This window comes from Ammospiza caudacuta, chromosome 14 (assembly GCF_027887145.1).
Source record: "Ammospiza caudacuta isolate bAmmCau1 chromosome 14, bAmmCau1.pri, whole genome shotgun sequence".
Classification (NCBI taxonomy): domain Eukaryota; kingdom Metazoa; phylum Chordata; class Aves; order Passeriformes; family Passerellidae; genus Ammospiza; species Ammospiza caudacuta.
The window spans coordinates 14,200,239-14,217,222 of NC_080606.1; the positions used below are offsets into that span (position 1 = coordinate 14,200,239).

General features: G+C 58.3%; 1 protein-coding gene across 3 annotated transcripts in view; it reads left to right on the forward strand.

Moving 5' to 3' along the window:
• STARD8 (StAR related lipid transfer domain containing 8) overlaps positions 1–16,601 on the forward strand; it is a 29,532-nt gene extending 12,931 nt beyond the window's left edge. For 2 of the 3 annotated variants that reach the window (XM_058813835.1, XM_058813834.1), the window contains exons 2-14: positions 6,743–6,814; positions 8,026–8,107; positions 9,126–9,189; positions 9,463–10,820; positions 11,438–11,611; positions 12,081–12,240; positions 12,484–12,682; positions 12,800–13,010; positions 13,157–13,271; positions 13,552–13,767; positions 13,980–14,197; positions 14,775–14,951; positions 15,070–16,601. In XM_058813835.1, coding sequence (XP_058669818.1) covers positions 9,133–9,189; positions 9,463–10,820; positions 11,438–11,611; positions 12,081–12,240; positions 12,484–12,682; positions 12,800–13,010; positions 13,157–13,271; positions 13,552–13,767; positions 13,980–14,197; positions 14,775–14,951; positions 15,070–15,187 — 3,003 coding nt within the window. In that variant the 5' untranslated portion in view covers positions 6,743–6,814; positions 8,026–8,107; positions 9,126–9,132 and the 3' untranslated portion in view covers positions 15,188–16,601. Of the gene's footprint in view, positions 1–5,097; positions 5,268–6,742; positions 6,815–8,025; positions 8,108–9,125; positions 9,190–9,462; positions 10,821–11,437; positions 11,612–12,080; positions 12,241–12,483; positions 12,683–12,799; positions 13,011–13,156; positions 13,272–13,551; positions 13,768–13,979; positions 14,198–14,774; positions 14,952–15,069 lie in introns of those variants that run through there. The other variant, XM_058813832.1, reaches the window with a different exon arrangement.
• Positions 16,602–16,984: the final 383 nt, after the last annotated feature.

Below are 16,984 nucleotides of genomic sequence, written 5' to 3' on the forward strand. Positions count from 1 at the left end.
CACTGGCTGGGTGTGACAGCTGTGGTTTGGGCTCCCTGTCCCTGGGGACAGGTAGGGCTCCCACCAAAGCTGCTGCAGCCTGAGCATTCTTCAGCCATCAACGGGGTGGGTTTGTGATCCTGTACAACATGGAAAAAGCTGCAGCAGGACCACAAGGGAATTCTGCTCCATGGGTTCCTCTGGTAACACATGTGTTTATGCTAAATAAATGCATAAAAGTAGGAGGGCATTACCTCGTGTATTAAGGAAATAACTGTTCTTCACTGCCTGGATTTAGCAGCAGGAGCTGGAGGTTGTTCCTCGGCGTGGGAAGCAGGAGAGCAGCTGCAGCAGGTCACATCCATGGGAGATACCAATGCTCCAATGGGTGATTGGAGCTCCCTGCAGAGCCAGAGCTGCTGCTGGTTCTGTTTTTTTAGCAGAACTGTTGGTGTTTTCCTTTGGCTTGGCCTTCCTTGGCCTTTGGTGGTGGCTGGGGTTGGGTCTCGTGCAGTACTCGGGACATTGACCTCAGTCCGTGCTGGTTTAACGCTCTTCCAGATGGTGAAAACTGGAAAACTTTTGCTGTTGTCCGTGTAAAGAAAAGTGAGATGTGATGGCTCCTCACTGGGAGGTGCAGCCTGGCTGGTACCTGTGGTGGGTGATGGATGCCAAAGTTCCAGCACTGCTGGCTGCCCTCAGAGCGACGGCGTCCGCTTGTCCAAACAAAGGGCGTGTGAGGTCCCTGGGATGGCCAACAGGAAAACAGAGCAATTTCAGAAAGGGTGGACTACAGGATGGGCAAGACAGATTGATTCCCTTCAGCATCCGAGTAGCTGTTCTCATCTGGCTCCTTGTGGATGTCTCATGACTGTTCTAGGCCAGGTTGGAGGGGGCTTGGAGCAACCTGGGGTTGTAGAAGGTGTCCCTGCCCATGGCAGAGGGCCAGAATGAGATAATCTCCAAGGTTCCTTCCAACCCAAACTATTCTGGGATTATCTTCTGGATTTTTCTTTCTGGCTTCAGCAAACACCAAAGAGAAGGAAGAAACTTCACCCCAAGCCTGGATCCGACAGAGGTGGCTGGTGGCTGTGCTGGCACTGATAGACCTGCACAGGGTGGGCTGGAGACAGAGATTCTCTCTGGTCTGAGCTTGCTTTGCCCTTTCAGAGATGGAACCCCAGGTTCCCTCCATGCTGGGCTTGCTCTCACACATGGGGGCTGCTGCTGTGTGCTCCCAGCACAGTGGGGCAGTCCTGCCCTCTCTGTTGTTCCTCTGGGCTCAGAGCAGCTGCAGAAATGCAGGTGGGGGAGGCAAGGACGGATCAGGGTCCTCACCTTCCTGGCCCTTTGTTTCTGTTCCTCTCTTTTTCCATCCCTTGTAGCCCCCAGACATCTGCTCTGCAGCTGCAGTCTGAGTAGTGGGACGTGCAGCCCTGAGCTGCTGCAGAGCTCCTGCTCCCGAGTGCTCTGGAGCTGCTGGGAGGAGGTGTTCTGCAGGCTCAAGGGGCTGCAAGACTTTGAGAAGCTTCCTGGAGGAGCAGGAGTCTGTAATGTGCTGTAGGACACTCCCGCAGCCATCACAGCAGTGCCAGGGGACACTGACTTGGTCTCTGCCAGCCCACCGTGTCCTGCTGCCAGCGTCCATCAGATGGCACATCCCACAGCACTCAGTCCTTCTGTGCATCCCATGTTCAGCCCTGCCCTGTGGGGTCTGTTTTGGTGTGAAGAAGGGGCTTGGCTTGGCTTAAAGCTTGGCCTTGGCAGTGCTGGACTCAATGATCTGAAAGCTTTCCCATCTTAAACCATTCCATGATTCCATAATCCTACATGTCATTTCTTGTGGCTAACGTCTGCTTCAGTGCTTCCTTCTCATCTCTATTAAGAACAGCACTGGCTGCAAACCTGAATTTAGGTTGTTGTGGGTGTTGTTTGAGGAAGCAGAGGTGTTCTCTGAGCAGGTTGGGCCCCTCTCCCAGGTGCCTCCTTTTGTGTGGACGGGTGCTGCAGCCTCACCTCGGTTTCCTGGTGCCCACGTTCCTGCGTGGTGCAGCACAAAGCTCTGCACTCTGTGGGTGTGGAGGGCTGAATAAACCAGACCTGAGGCTGCTGTTGGGTTCGTTTGAGGGGAGGAAATGAGAGCTACCACATTCAGCTGATAAGGGTGGTCACACACAGCCCTGGAGCCCAGTGGAGGGATGAGTGGGCAGAGATAAGGTGGGGGAGAGCTCTGGGGGGCTCTGATGGTGCTGCTGGGGGTTCTCTGTGCCCAGCCTGCAGGGATTGTGATCCAGATCTGATCCAGACACCCAACAGCCACAGTCTTCCTGCCCTGTGGTGGCTGGAGGGGTTCCTGTGTGGGTTGTACCAGCCAGTACTCACAGACACCATCCAGCAATTCCCATACAGCCTCTAGGATCATTTTTACCCCTGAATGTCCCTCGTGTTCATGTTCCCAGCAGCTGTCTGGGGGTGGCACAGGGCTCTGCTGCCATCCCCCTTGCCAGGTGCCATCCCCAGGCAGCAATGCCCTTGGGGCAGACATTTCAGGGCTGGAGGTGCAGGAGGCATTTGAGCAATTCCCGATTGGTGACATAGCAAGGAGCAGTTCCCAAAGCTTGTGGGACCCATTTACTGTGTGAAGGTTAATTATGGAAACACACCGTGTCTGGGAGGGCATCCAAGAGCATTCCTCATTCCTGCCCATGTGCCCTGTCCATGTCTGTGCTGGCAGCTCCAACATCTCTGCCCTCTGCTGAGTGGAGCTGGAAGCAGGGGGTGCCCGTGGCTGTGTGGAGCTCTGTGAGCCCCCTGCCCCAAGAGCCCAGCTGGGTGGGCACTGAGTTCCAGCTGTGGAACCATGGAGGCTTCCTCCAAACCCCCCTGGGAGGGTCTGGGGTTGGCCCTTGGCATCTGTGGGAGAGATGGCCTGCTCAGGAAGGCAGCTCTGATTTCTCCAGGCAGAGTCAGTCCCTCTCTCCCTGGTGGGATTCACCTTTCCCATGGGACACCTGCTCCAGCTCCTCATGTTCTCAAGCAGTGAAGGCACATCCCCCTGGTTCAGGAGAGGAGTTGGGACTTTCTGTCATTCCTGTAAAAAGCAGGCAAGAAACTTCTGCTTATAGCCAGGAAGGAAAGCCCCTATTGTAGGCAGTTTTACTTTCAGGCGGGATGGAAAGAAATCACACCAACACGAAAGGAAAAAGAGCAATTTTCTCCCCTTGCTGCTGGGGCTGAAGCTTCCCCCGCAGTGCCAGGCAGCTGCTTCCAGCTTTCCATGAGGTCACATGTGAGCAATTTTGTGGTGGGGTTTTCTCCTCACACGCTAATTGGCTGTGTGGGACGTTTCATGGGGATTTGGAACCTTGCTGTGGGAAGCTGAGAGCCTGGCCTGGGACTTCTTGTCAGTTTTGATTGTTAAAGTGAAAGTGCAGAGCTGGGCTTCTGGCAAGTGGCTTTCCTGCCTGTAATTCTGCTGGCCTCCAGTGTTCCAGGTTGCTTGTTTTAGAGCTTTTATAGAATGTCCTGGGCTTTTCCCTTTTTTCCCTGTTCCAGGCCGGAGTGGGGTGGATGGAGCACCAAAAGAACTTGAGATAGAAATATCAGACCCACAGTCGGGAGCCATTCCTGCTGGAGTCACCAGTGGTTACTCCAGGGAAATGCCACAGTGGAATCACTGCAAGAAGGAGATTGGGGAACTTTGTCCTTTTTTCTCCACTTTGCTGTTGGTTTTCATCCTTTTCTTCTGGAACAATGGGAACATCTTCTCTTCCTTCATTTGTGATTTCTACCCCTTCCTGGGAGTGCGGGGGGGGTCAGGCTGGGGGGATTGGACCCACTCAGGGTGTTTCTGATGGACCATGGTAGCACTGGGGTTACAGTCTCTGCCTCTTGCTGTGGAAACCTTTTCCTTGGGAAACACCTTCCAGCCTCAGCAGCTGCTGGACAAGGGCAGGGGCTTTGCTGGGGGAGGATTCTCTGGTGGCCCACAGGATTGTGCACCACTGGGAGCTTTTTCCACTGAAGGTGTTGGTGCTGGTTTCCCCCATGGGATTGTCTATGCATTTCCTGAGGGCTCATCTCTCATGGAGACCTTCCTCTGGAGCATGAACCATAATGGGGCTGCTGGTCTGCCCTCCCTGCCTGCAGCCAGGAAGCTGGTGGGATTTATCCCCTTTGTTTCTCAGGGATGCTTGGACTGTGCCTGTACCCTCTGCCTGCTCTTCCTGCTATACAGCTGGAGTGGGAAGATTTCTGCACCATTTAAACCGCAGATCTCAAAGATATTGTGTTGCTATAAGCTGGAAATTATTTCCTGACCAGTGGAGGCAAGGAGACCCTCTGTGCCCTGCTGAGGGTGGGTGTAGTGCTTGATGAGCCCACATTAGACATCAGGGAATCCTGGCATCTGGGGATGTTTGGGACCCATTTCTGTCACTGCTGCTCGGGGCTCAGGCTGAGCTTGGTGGAGGGTGGAGGGTCTTGAGTCTCTGTGCAGCAATCCCTGGGCTCAGGCTGCATTCCCAGTGGAGGCTGCAGCCAGGGATGCGTGCTGGGCTCAGGTCCCATCATCCTGGCCGACCGTGAGGCTCCTGAGAGGTGGCAGGGAGGGCTGGGAACCGGGCTGGGATGGGTGACCCTGTGCCCAGCATTCCACAGCAGGAGTGTTTGCCTGCCTGGCCTTTCCTGCACTTCCCTGGGAAAGCACGTCCATGGGAAGGGCGGGAAGGGGAGGAAGCTGGCTGCTGGCTCCCTCTGGGACAGGACACTTGGAAACCTTTTCTGTGACAGCACTTCTGTCACAGAAACCCTGTCACAGAAACATCAGGAGGGCTCAGCCTGAGCTGGTCAAACATCCACCTGCTCTAGGGGGATTCTCCATGTTGGAGGGGCTCTGGGGGGAGGCAGGACTTGCCAGAGCAGGCAGAGCCTGGGAGCTGGCTGCTGCACAGGAGAGGAGAGGAGGGGTGGAGGTTTGGGGCCCTGGCCCCCCGCCAGCCCTGCGTGGGGAGGGTGGAGGAGGGAAGGAAATGTCGTGCTCTGACTCTGCATTTCCACCACGGTGACGGGAGGCTGAGCCCAGTCCTGCCCAGAGAGAGCATCCTGCTGCAGCCCTGGGCTCTGGCTGGGGTGGCCGTGGTCACACTGGGTATCCCCAGGCTCTGGTGTGGCCCCAGCCATGCTGTGGTACCAGCTAAGCCCTGCTGTGGGCAGGGGTAAGCTCAGCCAGGGCCCTGCTCCTGCTGCCCTGCGCCAGAGCCATCCCTGGGGCAGCATCCATGGCACAGGTGGGACATTGCTGCTTTTGCTCGTGGCTTGGGGCACACAGAGATGCAGTCGCTGGCTGGGATTGGCCCCATGGAATTCCCATTGGGAGCAGAGCTGGGCAGGAGTGGGACCTGGCAGGTGCCTTGGCAGGGTCTGTGGGAAGTCCTGCCTACTGCAGGAGTGTGGGAGGGATCTGCTTCCAGAGCTGGCATGGCCAGGGAGCGTTCCCAGGGACCACCAGGCTTGGTGTCCTCCTGATGGAGAGATGCAGCCATGGGGCGCCCCCCACCCCGTGGGGTGTTGGGTTCTTTGGGAGGGATGTGGTGCTCCACATGGACCTGCTGACCCAGGATAGCTCCGGGGTTGAATTCTCCACTGGGATTACTGGGTCAGAGCCCTGCTGGGGGCAGGAGGGGTCAGCCCTGGGTTTTGGCAGGACTCATGGCACGGTTAATGACAGCTGTGTGGTTTGGAGCCGGATCCAGATGCTCATTCCAAAACTTCTTCCCAAAACTTGCCAAGTATTTGGGTCCAGGGCTTTGGCTTGGTCCTGTCCTGAACTGAGCTGCTTATTTGGAGCTTTTTTTTTTTTTTTTTTTTTGCTTCTGTAAGTTTGGAATTGGGAATGCAAAGTGTAGCCAGGAGCTCTGGGCTGAGGCAGTGGGTGGATGGGGATGGAATCAGGGTATTCCAGTGCTGGGTGGGTCTGGCTCAGCCCACTGTGTGCCTCCAGCAGGGACAGATCAGCCCCTGAGGCTGCCAAGGCATTTTCTACCCCTGAGGTCAGATGTTGTCACCCTCAGCAGCAGAAATGTCATCGGGCCAATGGGTGCTGACTCTTGGCAATGCCTTGCTGTGGCTGCAGGAGCTCTGGGCTGTTTCTCTAAACTGGAGGAATTTGCCAGGAAATGCTGCTGGCTGCTGAATGGGCTCATCTGGGCGAGGGCTGATCCCTGTGTGAGGGGTGGGAACCAGCTGGGCAAGGGGTGAAGAACCCCACCAGGGATTTGGTGCTGACTGGGACAAACACCAGCTTGAAAGGAGAGGTGGGGAAGGCTGGGTGGTGGGAAGGAGGTGGGGAGGAAGGGTTTCTTTGGCAGCTTTGCTCAGGGATGTTTGCAGAAGTGATCAGCACTGAGCTTTGACGAGCTCTGACCTGATGATTACAAAGAAAGATCTTCCTCCTCTGCCTGGCCAAGAACTGTGTTTGGTTTGGAGAGTTCAGAAAAAAAACGTTTCATCAGAAGGTTAAAACTGCATCTTGTGGCCCTGTTGTTCAGGTGGCATCACTGTCACCTCCTGCTCTTTGCCCAGTGCTGGCAGAGAGCTGCAGCTGAGCTGTGTCTGCCCAGGAGCACTGGCTCTGAAGCCACACATCTCTGCTCTGTGCACATGGAGCATGGGCTCGGGGTCAGGGCTCTGGGGTGTGAGCTGTGTTCTCAGGGTGTTGCTGCTGCTGGCAGGGTGCTCAGGCTGGTTCTTTGCTCTCTTACAGAAGCTGAAGCCAAGGAAGCGTGTGACTGGCTGCGGGCAGCAGGGTTCCCCCAGTATGCCCAGCTGTACGAAGGTGAGAGCTGCCCCCTGCCCTGCCCCTGCTCTGTGCCTGCCCAGGGCCTCCATCCCAGCCAGATTCCAAGGGGGGCTGCAGGGACAGCGCCCACAGCTCCAGGGAGAGGAGGGGACAGAGGGGATTGCTCGCTGATTATATGATTGTTTGTTACACTTTGAGCCCTCGGCCACGGCCCGGAGAACCAGCCAGTTGACTTCCCTGCATTCCTGAACTTTTCCCCTTCAGGCAGGGCTCTGAGGAATCCTGGGGCGGCTGCTTTGGCCAAGGGCAGCCAGGCTTTGGAGAGCCATCAGCTGTGAAGTGGTTCAGGGAGTGTTTGCCGTGGGTGGGAGCACAGGGGCAGCCAGTGTAGGTAACGTGGAGAGCGAGCATGTTCTCCCTCCTTCCATCCCTCCCCACTCCCACAACCCCTGCCCAGCTCCAGCCTGTCCTTCCGAGCACCCAGCCCGGAGCAGACCATGTTCCCACTCCCAGCTCCAGGGCGGTAGCAGGGTGGCTGTGGTGGTGCTCGCACAGCTCAGCTGTGTGCTTGGAAGCCCCGGGGGGATGCTGGTCCCGGCGGTGCGAGCAGCGGCTGCAGCCGGCCCCGTCCGGCCGGACAATAGCGGGAAGCGGGGCTGGGGCGGCCGCAGCCGGGGCCATTGTTCGGCCGGGCGCTGCCCCCGCCCCCTGCAGCCATCCCCGCGGGTGGCTCCATGAGCTGCCAGGGCCTATTTCGGGGGGCAGGCCGCACGTGTTCCTGCCGGGATGCCCAGCCCCAGGTGCTGGCCCCAGACTGCTCACAGCTGGGCAGTGGGGAGCACTGCTGGTGCTGCAGTCTGTGGATCAACCAGCCCTTCTCCAGCCTCTGGCCACAGAACTTCCCACATCCTCCAAGTGTTTCCCTCTGTTTCCCTTCCCGTGGGGATCACACTCCGTGGCTTCGTGGACAGATGGATTGAGACCCTTGGGGCTGAAGGTGCAGGTCCCACATGCACGATCCCAGCAGAGCTGTTTGTGCTCAGGGATGAGCAGGGAACTGAATGGAGGCCCTCCATATCACCCTCACCTAACATACCTGGGAAGAGCCATGCCCACGGACACTGGGCATACCCCACCTCTAGGTCATCTCCAGCCACTTCTCCTCCTCTTCCCGTGCCCACTGCTGCCCTTTGTCCTGATGGAGCAGCTGGCTTGGGATCTGCCACTGATGTCACTTCCTTCCCCAGAGTCATTATTCCCTCTTGACATCAGTGCTGTGAAGAAGGACCACAGCTTCCTGGACCAGGATTCCCTCAAATCCCTGTGCAGGTAACACTCCCTTGTCCCCCATCACATGGAATCAGCAGGGGAATGTGGCACAGACAAGGACAGCGACCCAGGCTGATGGGGTGGTGGGCTCAGGGGTGCCTAATGTGGTGGTGGGCTTAGTAGGGTGCCTGCCTTGACCTTGGCTGGGCTCAGAGTCTGCTCCAGTACTGTCACTCCCTCTGCAGTAAGAACTCAGTTGTTAGATCAGGGAACATTGCTGGTGCTGGGTGGTTCCAGGGAAACAGGAGGTTTTTATGCTCCATGTGATGCTGGTGTCCCAGTTCCAGGCAATGCAGCCCAGCCCGGTTTCCCCCTGAGCACGGCGCTGCTGCAGCTGCAGGTTTGGGAGCTGTGCAGGGCTGGAGTGCAGGGAGCAGCATGAGGGCACTCAGAGCAAGCCAGACCTGGCACCCACAACAGGGCACTGACCCATGGTCAGCCTGGATGGCCGTGTGTCACTCGGTGCTGTGACTCAGCCCTGCCTTGGCTCTCGGGACACATCATCACAGCCATGTCCCTGTGCTGGCTCCACGCTGTCCCTCCCACCCAGAGCAGAGAAAAGGCAGGAACAGGGTCTGTTTCCTATTTGTTTCCCAGCAGAGAGGCTGCTGTGCTGGGCAGGAGGGGATCCCTGTGCCATTGCCTGGGTGCAGTGAGGCAGGAGGTGATGGGAGGTCTCTGCCTGCCCCTCCCTCTCTGAGCTTTCAGGTTCTTTAGTCATTCCCTGTCTGGGGCACAGGAGCTTCTGAGGTGATTTTGCTTTAGTGTCTGGAGCTGACCACCCCTGTCCACTTGCCACAGCAGCTGGCATGGGCATTGTCTGGCTTGGGCTACCATCTGCTGGCATTGTCCCCTTGTTAGTCAGGTGTCCCTCTGACTGTGGACTCAAAGCAGCAGGTGACAGACACAGCCAAGGCTCTAAGGCAGGAAAATCAAGAGAAGCCAAAGCCATCCCTGTGATTGCAGCAGGGCTGGGGCAGGGGCTGGGATCAGGGTAAAGGCACTCTGTTTCTTGCAGGAGGCTGATGACCCTGAACACCTGTGCCTCCATGAAGCTGGATGTTCACTTTCAGCGTAAACAGGTAAGTCCTGCATGCTCGAGGCAGGTGAGGGGCTGAGGGGTGCAGGGGATCATGTGCTCAATGTGGGGCAGTGTCCTCGTGAGCTCTGGGACTGCCCTAGGCACAGAGTGGCTTCTGAAGGCCAAAGGGGTCCCAAGCTGGCTTAGGGGGAGATCACGCTGCTCTCCTTCCCACCTGGGGCCATGCTGGTGGCCGTGCCCCTCTGAGGTGGGGGGATGTGCTGACCCTCAGTGGCTCCAACCGATTGATCATCCCCTGTTCTCAACCACCCAGAATGAAGACTCTGAGGAGGAAGTTGACTTTGCCATCAGCACGCGGTGGTCCTACCAGAGGGACAGCAAAAGGTGGTCACGGGTGGGGTCTGCCGATGCTGTGTCCCAGGGCTCGGGGGCCCTGAGCTGCACTATGCACCCGGTGTCCAGCCGCGAGAGCGTCCTCACAGACCTCAGCACCAACCCCGAGGCCACGTCCCTGCACAGCACGGGCAGTGTGGGCAGTGTGGGTGGCACGCTGGGCACTGCAGCCGTGCCATCCCAGCCCCTGTCCCCCCTCCGTGCCGCTGCCACGGCCTCCAGCTGCAGCCAGAGCGAGGGCTCTGCCCCGGAGCAGCCCTCGGGCCAGGGAGAGGCCTCCAAGGAGAAGCTGAAGAAGCGACGGTCTCGGAGCTTCCTGAAGCGGATCGAGTCCCTGCGGAGGAAGGACAAGGAGAAAGCCAGCCCAGACGGGAGGGTGGCTCCGCACAGCAGCGCCACTCTCCCGGCAGGATGGGGGTCTCTGACGGGTGATGGGGACCTTGCAGCCACCAGGACCAACTCCTCTAAAAGAGGGACACCTGCCCCTTTCCACAGCAAAAAACACTTCTTCTCGGTATCATACAGGACTAACCGCCTGCTCGGCCCCGGGGGCACCAAGGGCAGCTCTGACCCCAAACGCGGTGGAGTTTATCTGGAGGATTACGACACAGACACAGCCCCTGCCGCCGGCGGTGCCTGGGCTGCTGCCGAGTGCCAGCGCCGGGCTCGCCATGGCGATTGCCTGGTCTACATCCCCTGTGACCACAAGCCCGGCACCTTCCCCAAATCCCTGTCCATCGAGAGCCTGTGTCCCCTGGCCGGCGGCTCCCTGACGCACTGGGGCGCCGGGAGCGCGGCCGTGGGGCTGGGCGGGGGCGGCAGCAGCAGCAGCGTGGAGGGCTCGTCCTCCCCGAGGGGCTTCGCCCGCCGGCGCCGCGGCTCCTGCAGCTCCCTGGGCAGCCGCGTCAGCGTCTACGACAACGTGCCGGACTTCGGCAGCAGCGAGGATTTCTGCAAGGACGGGGAGGTCAGCTTCAAGAACCTCGACGACATCCTGCAGCAGATGGGGATGCTGCAGAAGAAGGTGGAGCTCTGGTGTAAAGCCGTCTCCCCTGGCCTGGATGGAGAGGAAGGGGGCGACGAAGAGGAGGATGAGGAGGAGTCGGACTCGGGAGGGGAACCCTCCAACCTGCATTTCGAAGAACAGTCCATGTCGGATGTTGGCACCTCTGCCAGTGACTTTGATAGCACTGGGAACTCCCTCAACGAGGCTGAAGAGATCGAGACACGGGAGCGCCGGGATTCGGGGGTAGGAGCATCCCTCACCAGACCCTGCAGGTACCACAGAGTCCCGAGGTGGTTTGGGTGGGAAGGGACCATCGAGACCATCTCGTTCCGCCCCTCCACTACGGGCAGGGACACTTTCCACCAGACCGTATTGCTCCAAACCCCGTCCAGCCTGGCCGTGAACACTCCCGGGGTCGGGGCTGCTGCAGCAGGGAGGGTGCACAGCCCGTGGGTCTGGGGAGGGAGCAGCGGCCGATCCCGTCCTCGGGGCTGGATGATCGCCTGTTCCCGGACTGCAGGAGCGGGAGGGAGGGGAGCGCTGCCGGAGCCGCACGGAGCGGGCAGGGCAGCGCTGTGCGGGGCGCGGGTGCGCTCTGGTGGCCGCAGGACACCGCTGCCATCACTGCCACCGCTGCCAGCACTGCCAGCACTTCAGCCTGCACAGACCCGCGATTAAAAGGTTTTTCATTAATTAATAACGAGTGTAAACGCAGCCTCCGCTGTGCCAGTATTCCCCCGGGCTCTCCCCAGCAGAGCTACGGCTGGTGCCGAGCTCTCTGGCTTTCCTCACCCAGTTTGGCTGTGCTGGAGGGTGATGTGGCAGTAACCATGAAGGAGTGGAGAGCGGTGGGCGTTTCCTCAGCTGGGAATGTCCCGTGTGTCCCCAGAAAGCTGCGTTGGCACAGCTTCCAGAACTCGCACCGGCCCAGCCTGAACTCGGCCTCGCTGGAGATCAACCGGCAGTCCTCAGCCCAGCTCAACCTGCTCCAGAAGTGCTCCCTGCTCCGGCTCACGGCCATCATGGAGAAGTACTCCGTGCCCCACAAGCAGGCCTGGACGTGGTGAGCTGAGGAGAGGGGGACCAGGATGGGGCCCACGGGCTGCAGCTCGTGCTGTGTCCCCAGCCTGGGGCAGCTTCAGGGTGTGGAGGGGGAAAAGTTGAACCAAAGGCTGTCTGCTCTGACAAGTGTGAGCCAGAGCTGAGCCCCAGGCTCCTGGAATCGCCCTGGCTTCCAGGGGGGCTCCTGGCATCATCTGCCACTGTGGGGGCTGCAGGTGTTCGTGGAGCATTAAAAATGCTGCAGCAACATACGAGAGTGGGACAGTGGTTTCTTTTCATAGCCAAGTATCAAAATTATTTTAGCTTAATAAAAGGTGCAGCCATTCCTGCTGGGAAGCTGCCTTGCTTGTATTGTAAATACTGCAGAAATGTGTTTATGTGTGTGTATTCCTAGGATCCTGCTCTCTCTGTGAGGGGAGGTGCTGAGAGCACCGATCATTGCACTGATGTCTCTTTGTCCCACTCTGCAGGACTGTCCCCAAGTTCATGAAGCGCAGTAAAGTCCCTGACTACAGGGACAAGATGGTTTTTGGGGTGCCACCCATCGTCAACGTGCAGCGGACGGGGCAGCCCCTGCCCCAGAGCATCCAGCAGGCCATGCGCTACCTGCGCAGCCAGTGCCTGGACCAGGTGAGGCTGTGGCTGCTAGGATTTGGGGGAAAAAACAACTTTGGGATCCTTTGTTCACCTCTTGTGGTGTGTGCTGAGGCAGGAGGGTGGGATTGTCCGTGGGAACCCAGCAGCATCCCCATGGCCATCCTTCACTCAGTGTCTGCTTGGGTTCAGGGATGATCCCTTTGGGAGGGAGTCTTTGCCTGTCCCAGTGGTGCCCACCCAGGCCGGTGCCCGCTGATCCCCGCTCTGCTCTGCCAGGTTGGCATTTTCCGCAAGTCCGGGGTGAAGTCCCGGATCCAGGCGCTCCGGCACATGAACGAGACCAGCCCTGAGCACGTGGACTACTCGGGGCAGTCGGCGTACGACGTGGCCGACCTGCTGAAGCAATACTTCCGCGACCTGCCCGAGCCCATCTTCACCAGCAAGCTCACCGACACCTTCCTGCAGATCTACCAGTGTAAGGGCCGGCCTGGGGGCGCCTCGGGGGCTTTGGGGAGGAGGGATCCCTCTGTTTGGATGCAGGGGGTGGTGGTGGCCGTGGGGACGCCCTGCTGACGCCGTCTCATGCCCACAGTTGTGTCCAAGGAGCAGCGGCTGCAGGCGGTGCAGGCCGCCATCATCCTCATGCCAGATGAGAACAGGGAGGTGCTGCAGACCCTGCTCTACTTCCTGAGCGACATCGCCTCGGCCGAGGAGAACCAGATGACAGCTGGGAACCTGGCTGTGTGCCTGGCCCCCTCCATCTTCCACCTCAATGTGTCCAAGAAGGAAAGCACATCGCCCAGGTAAGGGCTGGCTGAGCTGCCCAGTGCTCCTTCCCTGCCTGCTGTGGGAGGGGGAGTGGTGACACATGGGGGGGGGCTGTTGGCTTTGCTCTGTGACACAAATGAGGGGGTGCCCACTGGTGCCAGCATTACCTGATCCCCCACAGGGCCATACACAAGAGGGGCACCATGGGGAAGCCAGACCAGAAGGACCTCAATGAGAACATGGCTGCCACGCAGGGGCTCTCCCACATGATCATCGACTGCAAAAAGCTCTTCCAGGTGGGTGGCAATGGTGTCCCAGCCCTGCGCTGCCCATGGGACTTGTGACCTTGCTGGCAGGTACTTGTCCTGAAGCACCTCAGTGGGACAGCAGCCACCAGCCATTCACCCTGGAGCCAAGCCCAGCTATGTCCTGGGGCAGGAGGCGGGGCAGGCTGTGTGTCCATCCTTCCCACTCCCTGGGGAATGAGTTTTGGTTCTCTCTCTGTCCAGGACCACTCACAAAGTCCCCACAAGATCTCTCTGCCTCACTGAACATCCATGTGCTTTTGGCTTGCAGGTCTCCCATGACATCTTGCTGCAGCTGAGCAGCTCCTATATGGCTGCAGATGCTTATCCCCATCCCCTGGCTGACTTGGTGTGCCAGGGAGAGAGCAAGGATTTACACTCCTACTTTGAGCAGAGTGTCCAGAACCTGCTCAAAGAGTCGTCAGAGAAATTCAAGGGATGGCTGAGCACTCCAGGGCCTCTGAACACAGAGCTGTCCTGCAAAAAGGTAAATTTTTGTGGAGGGGCTTGAGAACATGCAGGGAAATGTGTATGGCATGACCTCTGCAGCAGCCAGAGCAGGTCCCACCCCATCCGTCATTAGCCAGCAGATGGGACTGTGCTGCTCTATGGCAGTGGGAGCCATCAGTGCAGCTGCTCAGGGGTTAGCACTGGGGGTCCTGTGGGACAGTCTGTGTAACACTCTCCTCATCCCCTCAGGTTGGGGACGGGAACCCTCTGCGCCTGTGGAAAGTCTGCACGGATGTCGAGGCCCCTCCTGCCACAGTGCTGCACCGGGTGCTGCGGGAGCGTCACCTGTGGGATGAGGACCTGCTGCAGAGCAGGGTGGTGGAAGCTCTGGACAAGGACATGGAGGTGTACCACTATGTGACAGACAGCATGGCCCCGCACCCGCGCAGGGACTGCATGGTGCTCCGGTGAGAGGGGCTCGGTGGGGCACATTCCCTCTGTTGTATTGCACTGAATAGTTAATTTAGTTGTTTTGCACTGAGTGGTCCTTATATTGCACTGAATAGTTGATGTTATATCACATGGTTTGTTCTTCCCCCATCACATGGTCTTTCTCTCACCCACCCCAGTACCCCCCAGTGGTCTCTTCCTGGGTTACCCCTTGCCACTCCTGACTGGTATCCCACTGGTTGTGCTCCTCTTCCTCCTCTGCCCCCCATTTCCCCCCGGGTATAAAAGTCTCCTGCCATCAGGCCATGCCCTCTTTCTTACCTGGGGAGTCACCAGAGCCTGAGGTGTCTCCTAGCAAGTCAACAAACAGAGGACATCTGTCCCCACGTGGAAAAAAGCACTTTCGATCTTTTCCTTTTGTCTCTGTAAGACGGTGTGGGGTAGGGTCAATAGCTCGCCAGAGTGGACACAAAGAACCCATTGAGACACAGTCCTACACTCCTCTGCTCCAGCCCCATCTCCTCCTCCTCCTTTCCTGGGCTCTGTGGGGTGTGATCCCATGGAGGGCAGGCAGTGACGGCCGCTGTGTCGCAGGCGCTGGCGCACGGACCTGCCGCGGGGAGCCTGCCTGCTCAGCTCCCTCTCGGTGGAGCACGACAAGGTGCCGGTGGAGGGAGGTGTCAAGGCCATCGTGCTGACGTCCCAGTACCTCATCGAGCCCGGTGCCATGGGCCGCTCCCGGGTCACCCACATCTGCAGGGCTGACCTCAGGTAACGGGACCCTCTGGGAGGGCGTGGAGCAGCAGCAGCAGGATGTGCTGCTCCATGGTACTGCCAGGGCCTCTCCTGCCCACTCACCCCCTCCTGCCTCTTCTCTTCTCTTCTCCAGGGGTCGGTCTCCCGAGTGGTATAACAAGGTCTTTGGCCACCTCTGTGCCATGGAGCTGGTGAGGATCCGAGACTCCTTCCCAGCCCTGAGTCCCGTTGGCCCCGAGACAAAGATCTGAGGCAGCAGGAAGATGCTCTGTCCTTTCAGACGTGGACTTGCCATTGGATCCGGACTGGGGCTCTCAGCAGGAAGCACGGTGTGGTGCAGTGCCCGTGGAGGGAGACAGAGGCACATATTTATAAACATCCTTTCACCCCAGGCTGGGCAGTCCCGTGCCACAGCCCAGGTGCTGCGGGGCAGGGTGGCCACAGAGGGGCAGCCGTGGTGTCCCACAGGAGAAGTGGGGGAGCAGAGGGAAAGAGTGGCCATGGGGTGACCCCTGAATGCAGCCTGTGGCAGGAGCTGGGGCCCCCACACAAGCCAGGAGCAGCAGCAGGGCTGAAGGAGCGTGGAGTGAGGCAGGAGGAGCGAGCAGGGAAAGCGGGGCCGTGTCCGCAGGTCGCAGTGCAGGGGTGGGAAGTGAGGGTGGGCGGTGAGGGGGGACTGTGTGTGCAGTGTCACCCGGTGGGGACAGCCAGGGAGTCACTGTGTGGTACTGGAAGAGGCTGCTGTTCTGGGAGGAGGGGGCTGCCTATAGATACATAGGTGCCAGCCCCTGTGGAGGGGCAGATGGAACCTGTTGAAGGGTTGGTGCTGAATGCATGGAAGAAGCAGCCCTGTACTCCTGTGCCTTGCTCTTCCTTGGCTAAAAGCCCTCTCTCTGCACTGGGTGTCACTGAGAGGAAGGGTGCATGGACCATGTTCCAAGCCAAGGCCATCCTCAACCAGCCAACCCATTATTTGCATGGGGCAGGACACTCTGGAGCCCTGGAGCAGCTGTGCCTAGGTGGGAAGGGGCAATGCCTTGGTGGGGAGACACTCCCCAGAGCACTCCACAAAGACACTCCTTTGTGCTGCCCTCAGTGTTGAGGGCTGTACCCAGAGAGGGAGGAGGGAAGGCAGGAAGGACAGTTGTTTGGGATTCACCCCTCTTTGGGCAGCTACACATGGCCCATGCCCGCCTACTCCCTGCACAGACATCCATTCCCCTTTCCACCCCTTCCTTCCCTTCATGAAGGAACTGTTCACTGGAGCTGTCAGCACCCAGGACATGACCTGGTTTCTCCATTCAGGCAGGGACCCAAATTCCCAGACGTCGTTCCAACTGGAAGGCAACACGACCCATGAGCTGGGGACCCCCAGTGTCAGTTTGGCCATAGCTGTCTGTCTTTTGGTAAAAAGAAAAGCACAAGTCAGCCTCTAGTCTGTGTTTTTATATATATGTATTTTATATATATATAAAAATATAACTAACATGTGGGGGAGTGAATTTTCTCCTGATATTTTTTTAAAGTGTTTCTTTTTTTTAATCTATAAATACTTGTACAGGTGGAATATTAATATATAACTCTGGTGTCAGAGCTCAGCATCAGGTGATGCTCACTTACAGCTGGTATTTTGTATTTAAGGGACTTCTGTTTTGTATCATATGAAAGCGCAGCAGTTGTTTGACTTGGATTGGGGCTGCTCTTCCCATCCATGCAGTTAATAAAGTACTAACAAGTTCTGCTGGCTGATGAGGAAACCTCCATGTTCAGGGCTTCTCCAGCACTGGAGCAGCCCAGTGCTGAGCAATGTGTGCCCTTGGGGCAGCCCCTGAGTGGGTGAAGAGACTCAAACCCAGCGTTTTCCACATCCAGCTGTGCTCCAGGGCCCTGCCAGGGTTTGGGGCTCTCCTGGCATTGTCACCTGCAGCAGGGAGAGCACCTTGAGGAGGAAGATGAGCATCCAGCAGCAGTGCTGCTGATGAAGAAGAGCCACATTGTGCTGTTGAATTCCCTGGAGCAGACACCTCTGGCTGCTGTTTTGGAAGTAG